Here is a 13,539-nt window from a genome sequence, read left to right on the forward strand (position 1 = left end):
TGACTGGAATAGAACCAGAAGCTTTCTTACACGGCAGGATCCGTGGTTTGTGTCCCTTGGGGCAGAGGAGGAAGGAAGGAGGGATACGTTCAAGCTGTCCCATGGCGGCAGACACCTCTTGCTGGCCTGGCAGGGCAGGATGGTTCTGGGGATGTCCCTCGTGGACTCCGCCTTGCCCTGAGCCTTCCCCCGGCGCCGGGCAGGTGTCTGGAGCCGGTCTCCCCACGGGTCCCGGCGGTGCTCCCGGAGGAAGGGCATCCGGAGGCGGGGCGGGGCTGTGCCTGGTGCCGCCCTGTGACGCCCCGCCGGAAGCGGGCGCGGCGGGGCCGCCGGTGCCGGTGGCGGCCGTGCCGCCATGGAGTTCCCGGACCTGGGCGCGCACTGCTCCTGGCCGGCCTGCCAGCGCCTGGGTGAGCGCCGGGGAACCGGGGGGTGGGCGCGGCGGGCTCGCCGGCCGGCCGGCCGCGGCCTCGGGCCTGGGCGGCGCGGAGCGGGCGGCCCGGCCTGCGGGCTCGGTGGCGGGGCTGCGAGGGCTGCCCGTGGCGAAGGGGTCCCGGTCCGGCCGGCTGCCCCGCTAGGGCGGGGCTGGCTGTCCGTGCCGCTAGACCGGGTTCCGCCGCTGGCTCTGTCCGGGTTCGCGGCTCTGCCCAAGCGGCTCTTGCCCGGGAATAGCGGGGCAGGGCCCGGACAGGCACCCCGCTGTCGGGCCTCGGTGCTGCATGCCGGGGAGACTGCCCGCGGCGGGGCCGCTGGGACCCCTCCACACCCCGGGCATCACGGTGGGCGAAGCCCCTAGCGACTGTGGCAGCATCACTTCCCACCGGTTTCAGGCCGGCAGCCCGCGGGGGGAGCTTGGTGTGATTCAGGATGCTACTCCTGATCTCGGGGACCGCACGTTTTGAGGAGGAGCCCTGGATATTTCTGAAGACGTGGCTATGGACCTGCAGCCCTTTTGTTTTCGTGCTGGGGGATGAGAGGTGTGGCCCTGGCTTTGCCGCGGGTCCCTGTTTTGTCTTCGGGAAGTCGGGGAGGTCCCCGGGCTGCGGGTGGGCAGTGCTGATCTCCATGCTCTCTGCCCATGCCATATCCTGCTCCTAGACTTCCTTCCCCTGAAGTGCGATGCCTGTGAGCAGATCTTCTGCACCGACCACATCGCTTATGCCCAGCATGACTGCACCTCTGCCTACAAGAAGGTAAGTGCAGGGAGCAGATCTCATCCACCCTCCTGCATGGAGCTGCTGAGCTTTTCTAGCCGCCGATCATCATAATCTGTGGTGACTTTGGTCACTTGAGCAGTCCCCCTGGGGATGTGTACTGAGTCTGAAGATGTACCTGAAAGCCAGGATTTGCATCTCAGTACCGTAAGCATCCAGCCCTCTCTCTCCCACTGGTGAAGCAGTTTGGGCATTTCCCAGCCACACGATCTTCCTTTCCCTGAGTGTATGTCTGTGCCTCTGCACCTGCTGTGCAAGCTGGTTGGAGGGTCATGAGCAGGATCTCAAAGTGCAGCTGAAGCTGTGGAAGCCATGGTAGGCAGGTCCTGAAAGGTAGAGAGGTGACTGCAGCGCTCAAGGTTGCCCAGCTACCTGCTTCCAGCTCCTTGTTGTTGTCTCTGCAGGATGTGCAGGTCCCAGTGTGTCCCCTCTGCAACACCCCAGTCCCTGTGAGGCGGGGGGAGATGCCTGATGTTGTGGTGGGTGAGCACATTGACCGTGACTGCAAGTCTGACCCTGCACAACGCAAGCGCAAGGTATGTACTGTGTGGCTGGGCCAGGGGAGCTCTGCCAGGTCTCTGATGGAGCCTGGCATGGGATGAAAACAACACAGATTCAGCCCTGCCTGGTGCTGTCTCTGGCACAGAGGGAGGGTTGGTGAGCTGGAGGTGTGCACATCTGCAGGGCTCTGTGGAGGCTGTCGAGGGAGCAAGATGGTGATGGAGTAGGGCTGTGCAGCCGGCTAGGACATAAGGATGGTAAACTGCATGCTGCCATTAGGAAAATGCAATTGGCAATTAACTACCCCATTTTGCCAGAAGATGAAATTGCTGCAGGCAGCTGGCCCTGCAGGAATCCAGCCCAGCAGTAGCTGGAGTACCCTGGGCTATCCCCACTGCACTGGCATGGAAGGCAGGAGTCCCTGGGCAAAGCGCTCTTTCTCCTGCTGTGCATTCTGGTTGTGGAGACTCTTTGTCTATGGAGACTGAGGAACCAGTGAATTACTAACGAACTAGCTAAAGAAATTATTCAGAGATATCTAAGAAAGTATTAAGATACAAATTTCAGTGCCTTGCAGAAGATAACACTGGTGGGGAAGGGTGGTCTCTGCCCAGGGCCTGGCATGGAGAGAAGGGACAGCTCCACAGTATGTGCTTCTTTTCACCACTGCTGTGTCATCTTTCAGATCTTCACCAATAAGTGTTTGAAGCCTGGTTGTAAGCAGAAGGAGATGATGAAGGTCATCTGTGACCAGTGCCACAAGAACTACTGCCTCAAGCACCGGCACCCCCTGGACCATGACTGCAGTGGGGCAGGGCATCCCCTTTCCAAAGCAGGGTGAGGGCCTGAGAACAATCAGGCTGGGAGGGGTGGGGCTGTGTTTGCCAGATTGCGGATACAGAAGAAGCCCAGCTCCTCCTGACCCATTGTCTGGGACTGCTGCATTGTCACACTCCCTGCCCTGTGTGCCAGGGTGTCCTCCTGCAGCACCAAGCACATCAGTATACACAGTTTCTGCTGCAGCAAAAGCTGTCAGTAATGCCTGCTGACTGCTTTGCTCTTGCTTCTTTCCCCAGCCCTTTATTCTGTGGCCAATGGTTTTTGCCAGTCCTGGTACAGGGTTTTAGGGAGAGAAACAGCAATTGAAACTCTTGGGAATAACAGCTGCAACATGGGAGGAAGAGGAACGAGGGAGGTGTCTTATTTATCCAGCTTGATATCCCAAAGTGTTCAATGCCTAGGAATTGCTCATGAAGGTGAACAGTTTCTCACGGCATCCTGTCTGTCCTAGGCATGCTGCAGTTACCAGAGCCCAGGCATCCTCCTCCAAAATAGTCACCGCATCAAGCAGCGGAGCTGCCCGGCCAGCAGACAGCTCCTCTTCCCTGGCCTGTGCCAGGTAAGGTGATGGCCTGACTTGTAATTGTGAGGTGGGCATGACCAGCGTGGAATGCCAGAGTAACAGCTCCCTTCTTCTTGTGCCGCAGCGGGATGGATACTCATACTAGGGCTCCCTGCCTTGACAGTAATGCAGCTTTTCTTCTGCTTGCAGGGGAGGCAGAGCAGCTGCGTCGCAGACTCGCAGCACCTCCCCTCCAGCTGTCATGCTGCAGAATGGGCTGGTGAGTAGCTTGGCCTGGCCATTTGGGGTGGTTTCTGTGCCTTCTAGGAAGTGACTGCAGCAAATGCTTTCTAGCCCACACTCTGTAGGTGACTGTGCTCCCAGCTGTGTCTTCCCTGGCAGCCAATGATCCTGAATGCTCTGTGGGAAATCAGAGCTTGCTCTGGTGCTTGCCAATGATGGCTCTCAGGTGTGCTTGGTGCTTAGCTTTCCTCAAAGAGACAAAGTGCACCAGCCATTTTCCTTGGGTGTTGTCTTTCTGTAGTACAAGAAAAGGCTGGAGGAGACTGGAAATTGCTTTCCACTGGTATTCCTGGCATACTCCTGCATTAGCAAGCAGGAGTGTCCCCTTGGGTAGGGGGTGAGCACCACTGGTCTGTCCAGAGCTCCAGTTTTTCACCTTGGCTTGTCTGGTCTTCTGGAGAGAGAAGATTTGCCCGCCCTTGGCCAGGAAAGACTGTACCTGCCACATGTGCTTCAGGGCTGCCTCCTGCCCCCCACCCTGGCCACGCTGGTGACAAGGTGTTTTGTTTCAGAGTGAGGAAGAGGCATTGCAGCGAGCTCTGGAGATGTCCCTGGCAGAGTCGGCACGCACCTCAGCACAGCAGCCCAGGTACAGCCCCAAAACACGTGGTGTGATGTGTTGTGCACCCATCCTCTGTGTGAAAGGTGCCTGGGGGAGCATCATGTGGCTCTGGGATAGCATTCCTCCTAACACGTGTTTCCATATGATGCCTCTCTGGCTGACAGGGAAAAAAAGGAAGAGCCCAGAGCCAATAGGGGACTCTGTTCAGCAAGCAAGCTTTCAGCCCTAGGGGTGCTGGTAGGGGACAGTGACTGACACACAGAGTAGGGCAAATCATTGTCTGACAACTTGCCAGCTCATGGGTTTGGCTGGAGTGTGATAGATGGAGTAGGGGTGTTCATGGAGGACACCTGGGGAGCTCATGTCCCCAGGCACAGTGCCCAGTGCTGCTAAAAGCACCATCTTATTGACTGGACTTACACTGCTCTCCTTGGTCCAGATTTCTGGCTGCCAGCCCTAGCTGGATCTTCTGCTCCCTCCCCAACCCCATGCCTCTTCAAAGTTATCCTCATTTGCTCCCTGCCTTAAGATATGCTGAGGGGTTGCAGTGGGATGCTGAAACCCAGAAGGGCTCTGAGCACTCAGCCCATGAGCCCGAGGGAGGCAGAGGCACACAATGCACCACTGTCCCAGCAGCACACAGGAGGAGGAGGATCTGGCACTGGCCCAGGCACTGTCAGCGAGCGAAGCCGAGTACCAGCAGTCGCAGCAGCAGGTGAGTGAGGGCTGGCTATGGGCTCTGCGGGGCTGATCCTGGCCTCGCTGTTTGAGGCAGGGGGCCTCCCTGGGTTCTGCTTACTCTGGCCTCTGTCTAGCCTGGGTTTCCTCACCAGGAGGGCAGCCCAGCCTGGGGCAGTGGCAGCATCACTGCTGAGTACACATCTCTGGGAACTTGAACACTGGATGTGCCCTCTTGTAGTGGAGAAGAAGAAGCCTGCTTGCCCTTGCTCACTGTGTGCTCTTTTCTGTTCCAGGTGCACGGTTCAAAGCCATCAAACTGCAGCATGTCGTAGGCAGGTGAGGTGGGGTGTGCCAGCGGACACAGGACCTGCTTGTGACCTGAGGAGCGGCTCTGGCCTCCCACACGGATGCCATGGGGTTCTGGCCTGGACACTGGTACCAAGAGCCCCTTGCCAAGGACAGCTCATCTCCCTGGGAGCTGTAAGCAACCAAATATACACTGACACTTCAGCCCTAGTACCTATATAAAATTAGTGCAGCAAATTGCTGATGCTCCTGGGGAGGTGAAGGCTGTACAGGACGGGGCTGGGTACACACCAAAGCAAGCAGCAGCCCAGGGTCTGCACTTACCCACAGTTGCCACAGCCGTGTCCCAACACTGCTGGGACTGTGGGGCGAGGGCAGAGCTGTGTGGGGACATATCTGCATGCTCAAACATACAGCTGGGATGTAGCTGCCTTCTGTAGTGGGGGGCTGGATTCCATGCTCTGGGAAGGGCTGTGCCAGCCCCTCAGCAAAGAGCAGAAGTGGCTGGAATAGTCTCTTGCCTGGGCATGGCATGGATGAATGTGCAACCTCCCAGCAGTGTGAAAGCAGCCCATTCCCTGCTCCCCACACCCTCGGTGCTCCCTGCTGTTTGCATGTACAAGAGCACGTTGGGCCTTACCCTGCTCGGCTGGGCACAAGACCTCTCTGACACTGAATGGAGCTGCATTTCCTTTCTGGTTTAATATAATAAGTAACCTTGGCAGTGACTTGAATGGCAGCGTCACTCACATGAGATGGTTGCAGCTGCCTTCCTGCTGCCCTACACTTAAAACAGGGCCCTGTTTAAATGCTGCTGGGGTAGGAATGCCTCCCTTCTTCCAGTTGTGTTGCTGGGGATCCCCTCCTGGATAGCAATAGCACAGAACCCCTCCTTACAGACAAAGCCCTGAGCCTAGAGCCTGTTTGGGCAGAGGAGATTTGTCCTGCTGGCCTCTTGCAGGGGATCTGCAGCCATGCAGAGCTGTGCTGCTTTCCCACCTGCTGCTGTAGCGGTTCCTGCCTGCAGGGCTGTGCCGGGTTCTACACAGGACTGGGCTGTCCTGCTCTGAGCAGCTGAGGGAGGAGGTTCAAGCTGGGTCCAGGGAATGTGTAGACTTGTCAAAGTGCTGCTTGGGAGAAAATAAAAGCATAGCACAAGGTACAGAGGTACCTGAGGGAGCAGTCACTTGGTGTCCAGCCCAGAGTGGCACGTCTCTGTGGAAGGTGGTTGAACTGGGGGGGCACACAGGGGTGAGGGCACAACAGCTGCCCTGCTCTTCCACTGCTGTTGGGGTGCAGCTCCCTGCCAAGCTCATCCCCAGTGGGGATGGAGGTGCTGACAGCCTGCTCAACCCCTTGCCCACCTAAGCCCAAGGAGCTCAACCTTGTGGCAGAGCTGCCAGTTGACCCAAGTGCCCAGGCACTAACCCTGCCTGCCCCCACCAAGAGGCACGTACTCTGGCCAGAGCACACAGGTATGGACCTGGGAAGGACCTGGTTTAAGAAATTACACAACAGCAAAACAAACATGTACAAATGTAGTGGAGTGTCCAACCAAGACCCCGCAGGGCCTTTGCCTGCAGCCAGCAAAAGACTCCCAGGCAGTGTGGGGGCCTGGACCCAAGTCAGCATCACAGCAGAACTCCTGGTCATGTTCATGATGTTTTCTTGCTGCTCTGGGGCTTCTCAGTGTGGTGCTCCTTGCTCTCACCCTCGTCCCCAGTCTGCTGCTGCAGCCACATGCCAGCGTACACACCACCCTTCTGCAGCAGCTCCTCATGCCTGTGGGGAGAGCGGAGGGATGCAGGGTCCTGAGCTGGTCCCAGAACCAGGGAGGAGATTCCCTCCCCTTGTGCTCACCTCCCTCGCTCCACAATGTGCCCATCCTTAAGCACCAGGATCTGGTCTGCACCTACCACAGTGGAGAGCCTGCAGGGAAAAGCAGGTGTTACCCTGACTTGGGTGGGAGAGGGTTTCTGAGGGTTTGCACAGTGCCAGGAGATGCAACCCCAAGGGCTCTCACCTCCTGAGCAGGGGGCAGGTCTGTGTGCCCCTCTTGCAGGGTCTGGCCAGCACCTCCCGGATCAGCCCCTTCCCCTTGTCCCTACCTGTGTGCAACAACAATGGTGGTGCGGTGGGCGCAGACCTTGGCCAGGGAAGCCTGGATGTTCCTCTCAGTCTCTGTGTCAAGTGCAGATGTGGCCTGCAAGGTGAGACACAACATGAGGAAGGGATAGAGGTGGTGTGGGCAGCTGCTAGGCATAGGGCTGCTGCAGAGCTGGGTAAGGCTGGGCTGGGGCCACTGCTGTTACCTCATCCAGCAGGATGATGTGGGGACCTTTCAGGATGGTGCGTGCGATGGCAACGCGCTGCTTCTCGCCCCCGCTCAGCTTCAGCCCCCGCTCTCCCACCTGGGTGTTGTATCCTGCAGCCACAAGAGCAGAAACATGATGTGCTGGTGCCCTCTGAAATGGAGATGGGGACCTACTGCCCTGGGAGGTTCTGCTGTGACCACAGAGCCACATGGTGGAACCTCAGCTTATCCTTGTCCAGGGGCTGATCTAGCCCTGGAAAGAAGGCAGGGAAAGGCAAAGCAAGACACAAAGTCATGCAGGTGTCTCTGTAGGAGATGTCACCCAAGGATACCTGTGAGGACAACTAGAAGGTCTATGGGGACCATGGAATGGCAGCAACTGCAGGGGTCTCACCATCAGGAAAAGAAAGGATACGGTCGTGGATGTCAGCAGCCCGGGCTGCCTCCTGTACCTCCTGGTCAGTGGCCAGGATCCGTCCATAGCGGATATTGTTGGCGATGGTGTCGTTAAAAAGCACGGTGTCCTGGGGCACCACCCCAATGTGAGCACGCAGCGAAGCCTGCTTCACCTGGGAGGCAGGGGAGAGGGCTCAGGCAGACCCACACCAAATTCAAAGATCCCTCCAAAACCCAATCCTGCCCTCAGCCATGAGCCCCATTCCTTGCAAGTTGTGTGCTGCAGGGTTGCCCTGCACCACAGGCTCAGCTGCATCTCCACTCTGCAGTGGGGAGCCCTAACAGTGCCCTAGTCCTTGCCAGGGAGCCCCGGTCAGCACCCAGCATTTCAGCCTGGGGTCCCAGAGTCATACCATTCTGCCACTTCTGGCACAGCCATTGGCCTGCAAAGGGGCTGTGGGGGCTGCATGCTCACCCCTACCCTGGGGATCAGCCATGAAGTCAGGGTATGCTGCACTGCTTTTCCTTCCTCCCTTCAATGCTCTTCCCATGCAAATATCTGGGTGCCTGCACTGAGCAGTGCTGCAAGGCCCAGATGAGCTGGTGTGTCCTCCCCAGTCCTTGGAGGCCCTCCCCCCTCACCTGGGAGATGTCCTGCCCATCAATGCGGATGCAGCCACCCTGTACATCATAGAAGCGGAAGAGCAGACGGATGATGGTGCTCTTTCCAGAGCCTGAAGGTCCCACCTACACAAAAAGGAAAAGGGACTTAGAGATGGCAAATTCCCAGTTGCTGGAGGCCACAGGCTGGACAGGAAAGGGCTGGTCCTGCTGGGGCCTGTTCTTCCCACCTTCATATTTTCTAACCTCTCTACCCCCATCCTTCCCTCCCACAGTGAACTCACAGTCCCACTCTCACCAGAGCCAGGGTCTGCCCAGGCATCACAGAGAAAGAGACATCCTGCAGGATTTCCTTCCTGGAAGAGGGGCATGGAGAAGGGCTCAGGGCCACTCCATGGCCCCACATCCCTATAGCAGCTCCCACCCTGTGCCCAGTACCCCATACCCATCCACGTAGCTGAAGTGCACGTTCTCAAACTCAATCTGCCCAGCCTCCAAGCGCAGGTCACCAGCGTTCACCACATCTTTCACCTGTCAAAGTAGAGGCTCAGGCTCAGAGCCAACCAATCCCCAGGGCAGGACCACAGGCCCAGTGAGGGAGCAAGGTCCAGGAAAGGTGGCACCCACCTCCTGCTCCTCGTGGAAAAGCTCAAACATATTTTCCATGTCCACAAAGGAATTCTGGATCATCCTGAAGAGGGCAAAGACCAGAGAAAAGGGTTTGGGGCAGCACATACTGACCCAGTCATCCATGGAGAGGGGGGATACCAGGCACTTCCACACCTCCCAGCATTACCTATAGTAAGTCCCAAACCAGTTGAGTGGCGTGTAGAGCTGGATTATGTAGGTGCCGAAGAGGACAAAATCCCCCACCTGGAAGGGACAGGGTATAGGGGTCTGTAACCACCAGGCCCATGGCTCCACCTCAGCAGGAGTGTGCACAGGCTGGCACCAGCCTTACCTGCAGCTTCTTTTCAGTGACAAAGTAGGCACAGAGCAGGGACCCTGCCAGCAGCCCTAGGCCAATGACCAGGTTCTGGGTCTGGTTGAGGAGGCCCAGTGAGGCACTGACTTTCCACTCTGAGACCTGGAAGAGACAAAGTCCTGTGAGATGCTGCTGCCTCCAAAACAGACAGTGATCTCTGGTGATGTCCATCATCCCCAAAGGTGCCTGTGAGGTTTGGCTTCTTTCCCCTTGGTGCCCCTAAAGGTGCTGAGCACCCCATACCTGGTACTTGACAATGGCATCATTAAAGCGGTTCACCTCATAGCTCTCTGCATTGTAGTACTTCACCTACAGGAGCAGAGCTGGTATCAGCACCCAAGCAGTCCTCAGTGACCCCCCCCCAGCTCCTACAGTACCGTCTCAAAATTGAGGAGCGAGTCCACGGCCCGGGACTTGGCCTCATTGTCCCGTGTGTTCATGTCCCGACGGTACTTGGTTCTCCACTCAGTGATGAAGATGGTCAGAGCTGTGGACAGGAGGAAGCTGCGTTGCAAGGCTCCTGCCACCCCACAGACTGGCAGCCCTGCACCATGAGCCCCCTCACTCACTCAGGTACAGGCTCATACACACGAAGATGATGAGGCCAAACCAAGCGCTGAAGACCGAGGTGAAGTAAACTATGCTGATGACAATATCCGCAATGGTGGGGACAATGCTGAAGATGATGTAGCTGGTGGGTGGAAGGAGAGATGGAGCATCAGCCCGGCTCGGTGGGGCTGTCCAGCCAACCCCCTCACCCACCATAGGCACACTCTGACCTGAGCAGGCTGTTGATGCTGCTGGTGCCCCGGTCCACGCTACGCAGGACCTCACCAGTGCGACGCCCCAGGTGCCAACGCAGGGACAGCCCGTGCAGGTGGGCAAAGAGCTGCACCTGCACCTGCCTGTTGGTGAACTGCTGCACCCACACCCACAGGAAAGTGCGCAGGTTGCTCACAAAGCCAGTGGAGCCTGCAGGGCAACGTGGAAAGGTCAACCGAGATCAGCTCCACTGGGGCATGCAGAAGACTTCCAAAAGTCCAGCTCGGAAAGGGGGATATGGGATGAAGCCCACTCGCTCCCCCTAACCTGGGACCAGCCCAGGCTGCTGATTCCAAGAGAGCAGCAGTGATGGGGCATATGGGCTTCCCTGGCCACCCCAGCACTGGTATGATGTGCCCAATATCATCTCTCATCAGTGCTCCATCCTTCCCAATGGTCCTTACCAGCACCTCCACCTTGCAGGAACTTCAGCCCCACATAGCTGCAGACAGTCCAGGCCAGGGTGTGCCAGGGAGCACCAACTGTCAGCTCATTCACTGTAGGAAGTGTGCCAAGGGTCAGGATGGAGGGACAGGGAGCATCCCAGGGTGCCTGTGGGAAACAGCCCCAGCACCCAGTTCTGGACCCTGAGCCCCTGCAACCCTCCAGGTCACCTCAACACCCCCAGAACTTGGTGAGGCTGTGGCGAGCCTCACACACCAAACTCCAGATGCCTCACCAATGTTCTTGTAGTAGATGGGGACGAAGACATTGATAGCCCGCTCCAGCCCCATGAGTGCCATGCAGAACAGCACAAGCCCCTGCAGCAGGTGGTTGCCCCTCGGCCACATATATGGCACCAGCAGCCGCAGCTTCCTCCGGAAATCCTTCCAGGTGGAGGTGGTCCTGCTGGCATCTGTCAGGAGTGGCTGGGGGAGAGCAGACCAAGGAGTCATTGCCCTGGCACCCCATCAAGCTAGCAATGGTCCTGGACAACACCCCAAGAAAACCAGTTCCTCTCCAGAGTGCTCACTCCATCCTCCAAACAGGGCTGCAGTCTAGTGACATCAAGCAGGGAGACTGGGCAGCTCTAAACCTTGTCCTCCCACATCTCATGAAGATCCCAGGGCAGCTGTATTTCCATTTTATCCCCAGCTCCTTCCTGGCCATATCCTAAAACTGCTTCAGTCCCAGGACTCACCTGGCTATTCTCCACGTCCCGTTCCTCCTCATTGATTAGCAGCATGTAGGGCTTGTGGGGTAACCCCGGGGCCTTCATGCCCAGGATGAAGAGCATGAATGTGCAGATGTAACGCAGCAGCCAGAAGCCAAACTGCACCTGAATGGAGAGCTAGAGTTCAGCATCTCAGCTGGCCTTCAGCACAACCCTGAGCATGGATGGGTATGATCTGAGAAAGACAATGAGCAGAGCATGGGGATGGGGTGCAGTGTGCCAGGGGACACCCCATGCAGCTCAGTGGGAGTCCCTGGTTGAGCACAGCACCTCAGACAGGCCGCACCCAGACTTTGTCCTTCCTCCCCATATCATCTGGCTCCATGCCCTCTGCACCTCAAGGTGCACTTATCCTAAGGGGTACACAGAGGCAAAGGGCTGTGGGAAGCAGGGATACACCCCTCCTTCTGCACCTGGGTCTGGGCCGGGTAGAAGCAAGACCTGAGCTGGGTGGGGGCATGGAGAGATGTGTGATAACTGGGCTTGGGAACTGAAATATCTGGCAGATCTGTGGGTGCAACCCAGAACTGTATACACTCTGGGCATGGCAGATTATGACATGCATACTCCATCCCCACATCATAAATTCTGCAGTCCCTCCCACCTCCAAAAGTGCCTCATTCCCCTTCCCTAGCCACAGACCCCAGCCCACCTTCTGGTTGGTATCCTCCAATGCCCACCACCACAGAGGGCTCCTCCAGCACACCAGGGTCAGGTTTTCAGCAGCAAAGGCCAGTGCCCAAAAGAGGAGGAGGACAGTGCCATGGCCCCGTGTTCGGTCATGGGCCAGCACCCGGGTATGCTCCAGCTGCAGGAGGGCAATGGCACAGCCCCAGCTGAGGGCCCAGAGGCAGGCATGCAGCAACATATACCCATAGAGCTGTCTCAGCCCCACTCCTTGCCACAGCAGCCCACCAAAGGGCTGCAGGGCCAGGAACAGGGACAGCAGGACCTGGCCACGGTAGAGGCGAGAGCGGGGAATGTACTTGGGCTCCATGGCACGGCTGAAGCGGGCGTAGCAGGCATACTGCAGGGCACCCAGCAACAGGCAGACGCTCAACAGTACAGATGGCACCAACGTGAAGAAGAAGCAGGGCTGGAAGCCCTGCTGGACCCAGGCCTGGGTGATGGAGTTGTTGCCCTCACAGTAGCCCCCCAGCACGGCCATCCTGGCAGGTCACCAGCTGTGGAGAGAAGAGAGCCCGAGGCAAGGTTTCAAGATGAGCTGTGGTACCAGCTGCACAGAGGGACTCACAGTGGGGTGGCATGGCCAAGCAGTAAGGGCCTTCCCAGGGGCAAATACCGCTGGACATGGACACATGACACGCTGCATGCAGCACACACAAAGCGGTGCATGCAAGCAGGGCCAGCTTTGCATGGGGATGGGCATGAGCACCACACCTGCTGTGTGCCCTGGGTGCGGGCACAACATTAGACTGGGCCCACCAGAGCCACTCGGGCCCCTGAGGATGCCCCTGAGGATGTCCAGCGGGAGCGGCAGGGACGGCAAGGCAGAGTGAAGCTGGGAACAGTCTCAAGTGGGAGGGAGCAAGGGCGGTGATGCAGCGGCAGGGGCGCAAGTGGGGAACGTGGAGGATGCTCGGGGAACCGCGGGGCCGTGCAGCGGAGAGGCGAGGGCAATGACGGGCACACATCAAGAGAAAACTCGCGGAGGGCGAGGCAGAGGCCGCGCCGGGTGAATGCCGGGCCGGTGCCGGCGCCGCTCAGGCCCGGGACAGGCGGCCGCGGCCCCGCCGCCGCCTCGGCCGCCCCGTCGGCCCCGCCGCGCCCGCTCACCTGCCCCGGGCCGCCGGCCTTGGCCCGCTCCGGGTCCCGTGCCGCCGCCCGCCGCCGCCAGCCGGGCCCCAGCGCCGTTCCGCCCGCCCCGCCCCGCTCCCCGCCCCGCCGCCTGCTGCCCGCCCGCCTCCTTCCCGGCACCGGCACCGGCACCGCAGCCCCTGCCCGTGTCCCTTCCCCGGGCCGCGGTGCCCAGCCCGGGCGGCACGGACCTCTCCTGCGGCGCCGGGGACGGGGAGGGGTCGGTGCCGTGAGGGTCTCCGCCTCCGGTGTGAGACGCCCCGTGAGACGCGCCGCTCTCGTTATCGGCGCCGCCAGCCCGGCCGTGCCGTGCCGCGATAGCCCCGGAGCCCCTGCGGGGCCTCCCGCCACAGAGGTCAGGCAGGACGGGGCACTGCTCCCGCGGGGATAAATATAGCCCCTGCTCCTCCCGCGGCTGCCACTACGCTCCTGGGAGCTCCCGGCGCCCCGGAGCAGGCGGCAGGCTCCTCCCCGCCTTCTGCTGCCATCGCGGGCCAGGC

General features: G+C 59.1%; 2 protein-coding genes across 4 annotated transcripts; one reads left to right on the forward strand and one right to left on the reverse strand.

Moving 5' to 3' along the window:
• The first annotated feature begins 35 nt into the window (after positions 1-35).
• On the forward strand, positions 36-6,079 carry ZFAND2B (zinc finger AN1-type containing 2B). Of its 2 annotated transcripts, none has more exons than XM_030277346.4 (9): positions 36-410; positions 1,099-1,193; positions 1,619-1,750; positions 2,401-2,552; positions 3,007-3,114; positions 3,268-3,337; positions 3,873-3,949; positions 4,556-4,637; positions 4,897-6,079. In XM_030277346.4, the coding sequence occupies exons 1-9, from the start codon at positions 356-358 to the stop codon at positions 4,933-4,935; spliced, it is 810 nt and encodes a 269-aa protein (XP_030133206.4). In that variant the 5' UTR covers positions 36-355; the 3' UTR covers positions 4,936-6,079. The 2 variants fall into 2 exon arrangements, with proteins under 2 accessions (XP_030133206.4, XP_030133207.4); XM_030277347.4 differs by having other exon boundaries at positions 4,559-4,637.
• Positions 6,080-6,387: 308 nt separating this feature from the next.
• On the reverse strand, positions 6,388-13,403 carry ABCB6 (ATP binding cassette subfamily B member 6 (LAN blood group)). 2 transcript variants are annotated; one of them, XM_030277334.4, is made up of 20 exons: positions 13,231-13,403; positions 11,874-12,405; positions 11,189-11,326; positions 10,727-10,916; positions 10,452-10,544; positions 10,005-10,197; positions 9,795-9,916; positions 9,603-9,712; positions 9,469-9,534; positions 9,202-9,327; positions 9,037-9,113; positions 8,868-8,931; positions 8,686-8,771; positions 8,539-8,596; positions 8,262-8,366; positions 7,618-7,792; positions 7,222-7,334; positions 7,018-7,112; positions 6,770-6,838; positions 6,388-6,691 (listed from the first exon to the last, which is right to left on the reverse strand). In XM_030277334.4, the coding sequence occupies exons 2-20, from the start codon at positions 12,387-12,389 to the stop codon at positions 6,565-6,567; spliced, it is 2,523 nt and encodes an 840-aa protein (XP_030133194.4). In that variant the 5' UTR covers positions 12,390-12,405; positions 13,231-13,403; the 3' UTR covers positions 6,388-6,564. The 2 variants fall into 2 exon arrangements, with proteins under 2 accessions (XP_030133194.4, XP_030133193.4); XM_030277333.4 differs by lacking the exon at positions 13,231-13,403 and adding an exon at positions 13,019-13,162.
• Positions 13,404-13,539: the final 136 nt, after the last annotated feature.

Source organism: Taeniopygia guttata, chromosome 7 (genome assembly GCF_048771995.1).
Source record: "Taeniopygia guttata chromosome 7, bTaeGut7.mat, whole genome shotgun sequence".
NCBI classification, from domain to species: domain Eukaryota; kingdom Metazoa; phylum Chordata; class Aves; order Passeriformes; family Estrildidae; genus Taeniopygia; species Taeniopygia guttata.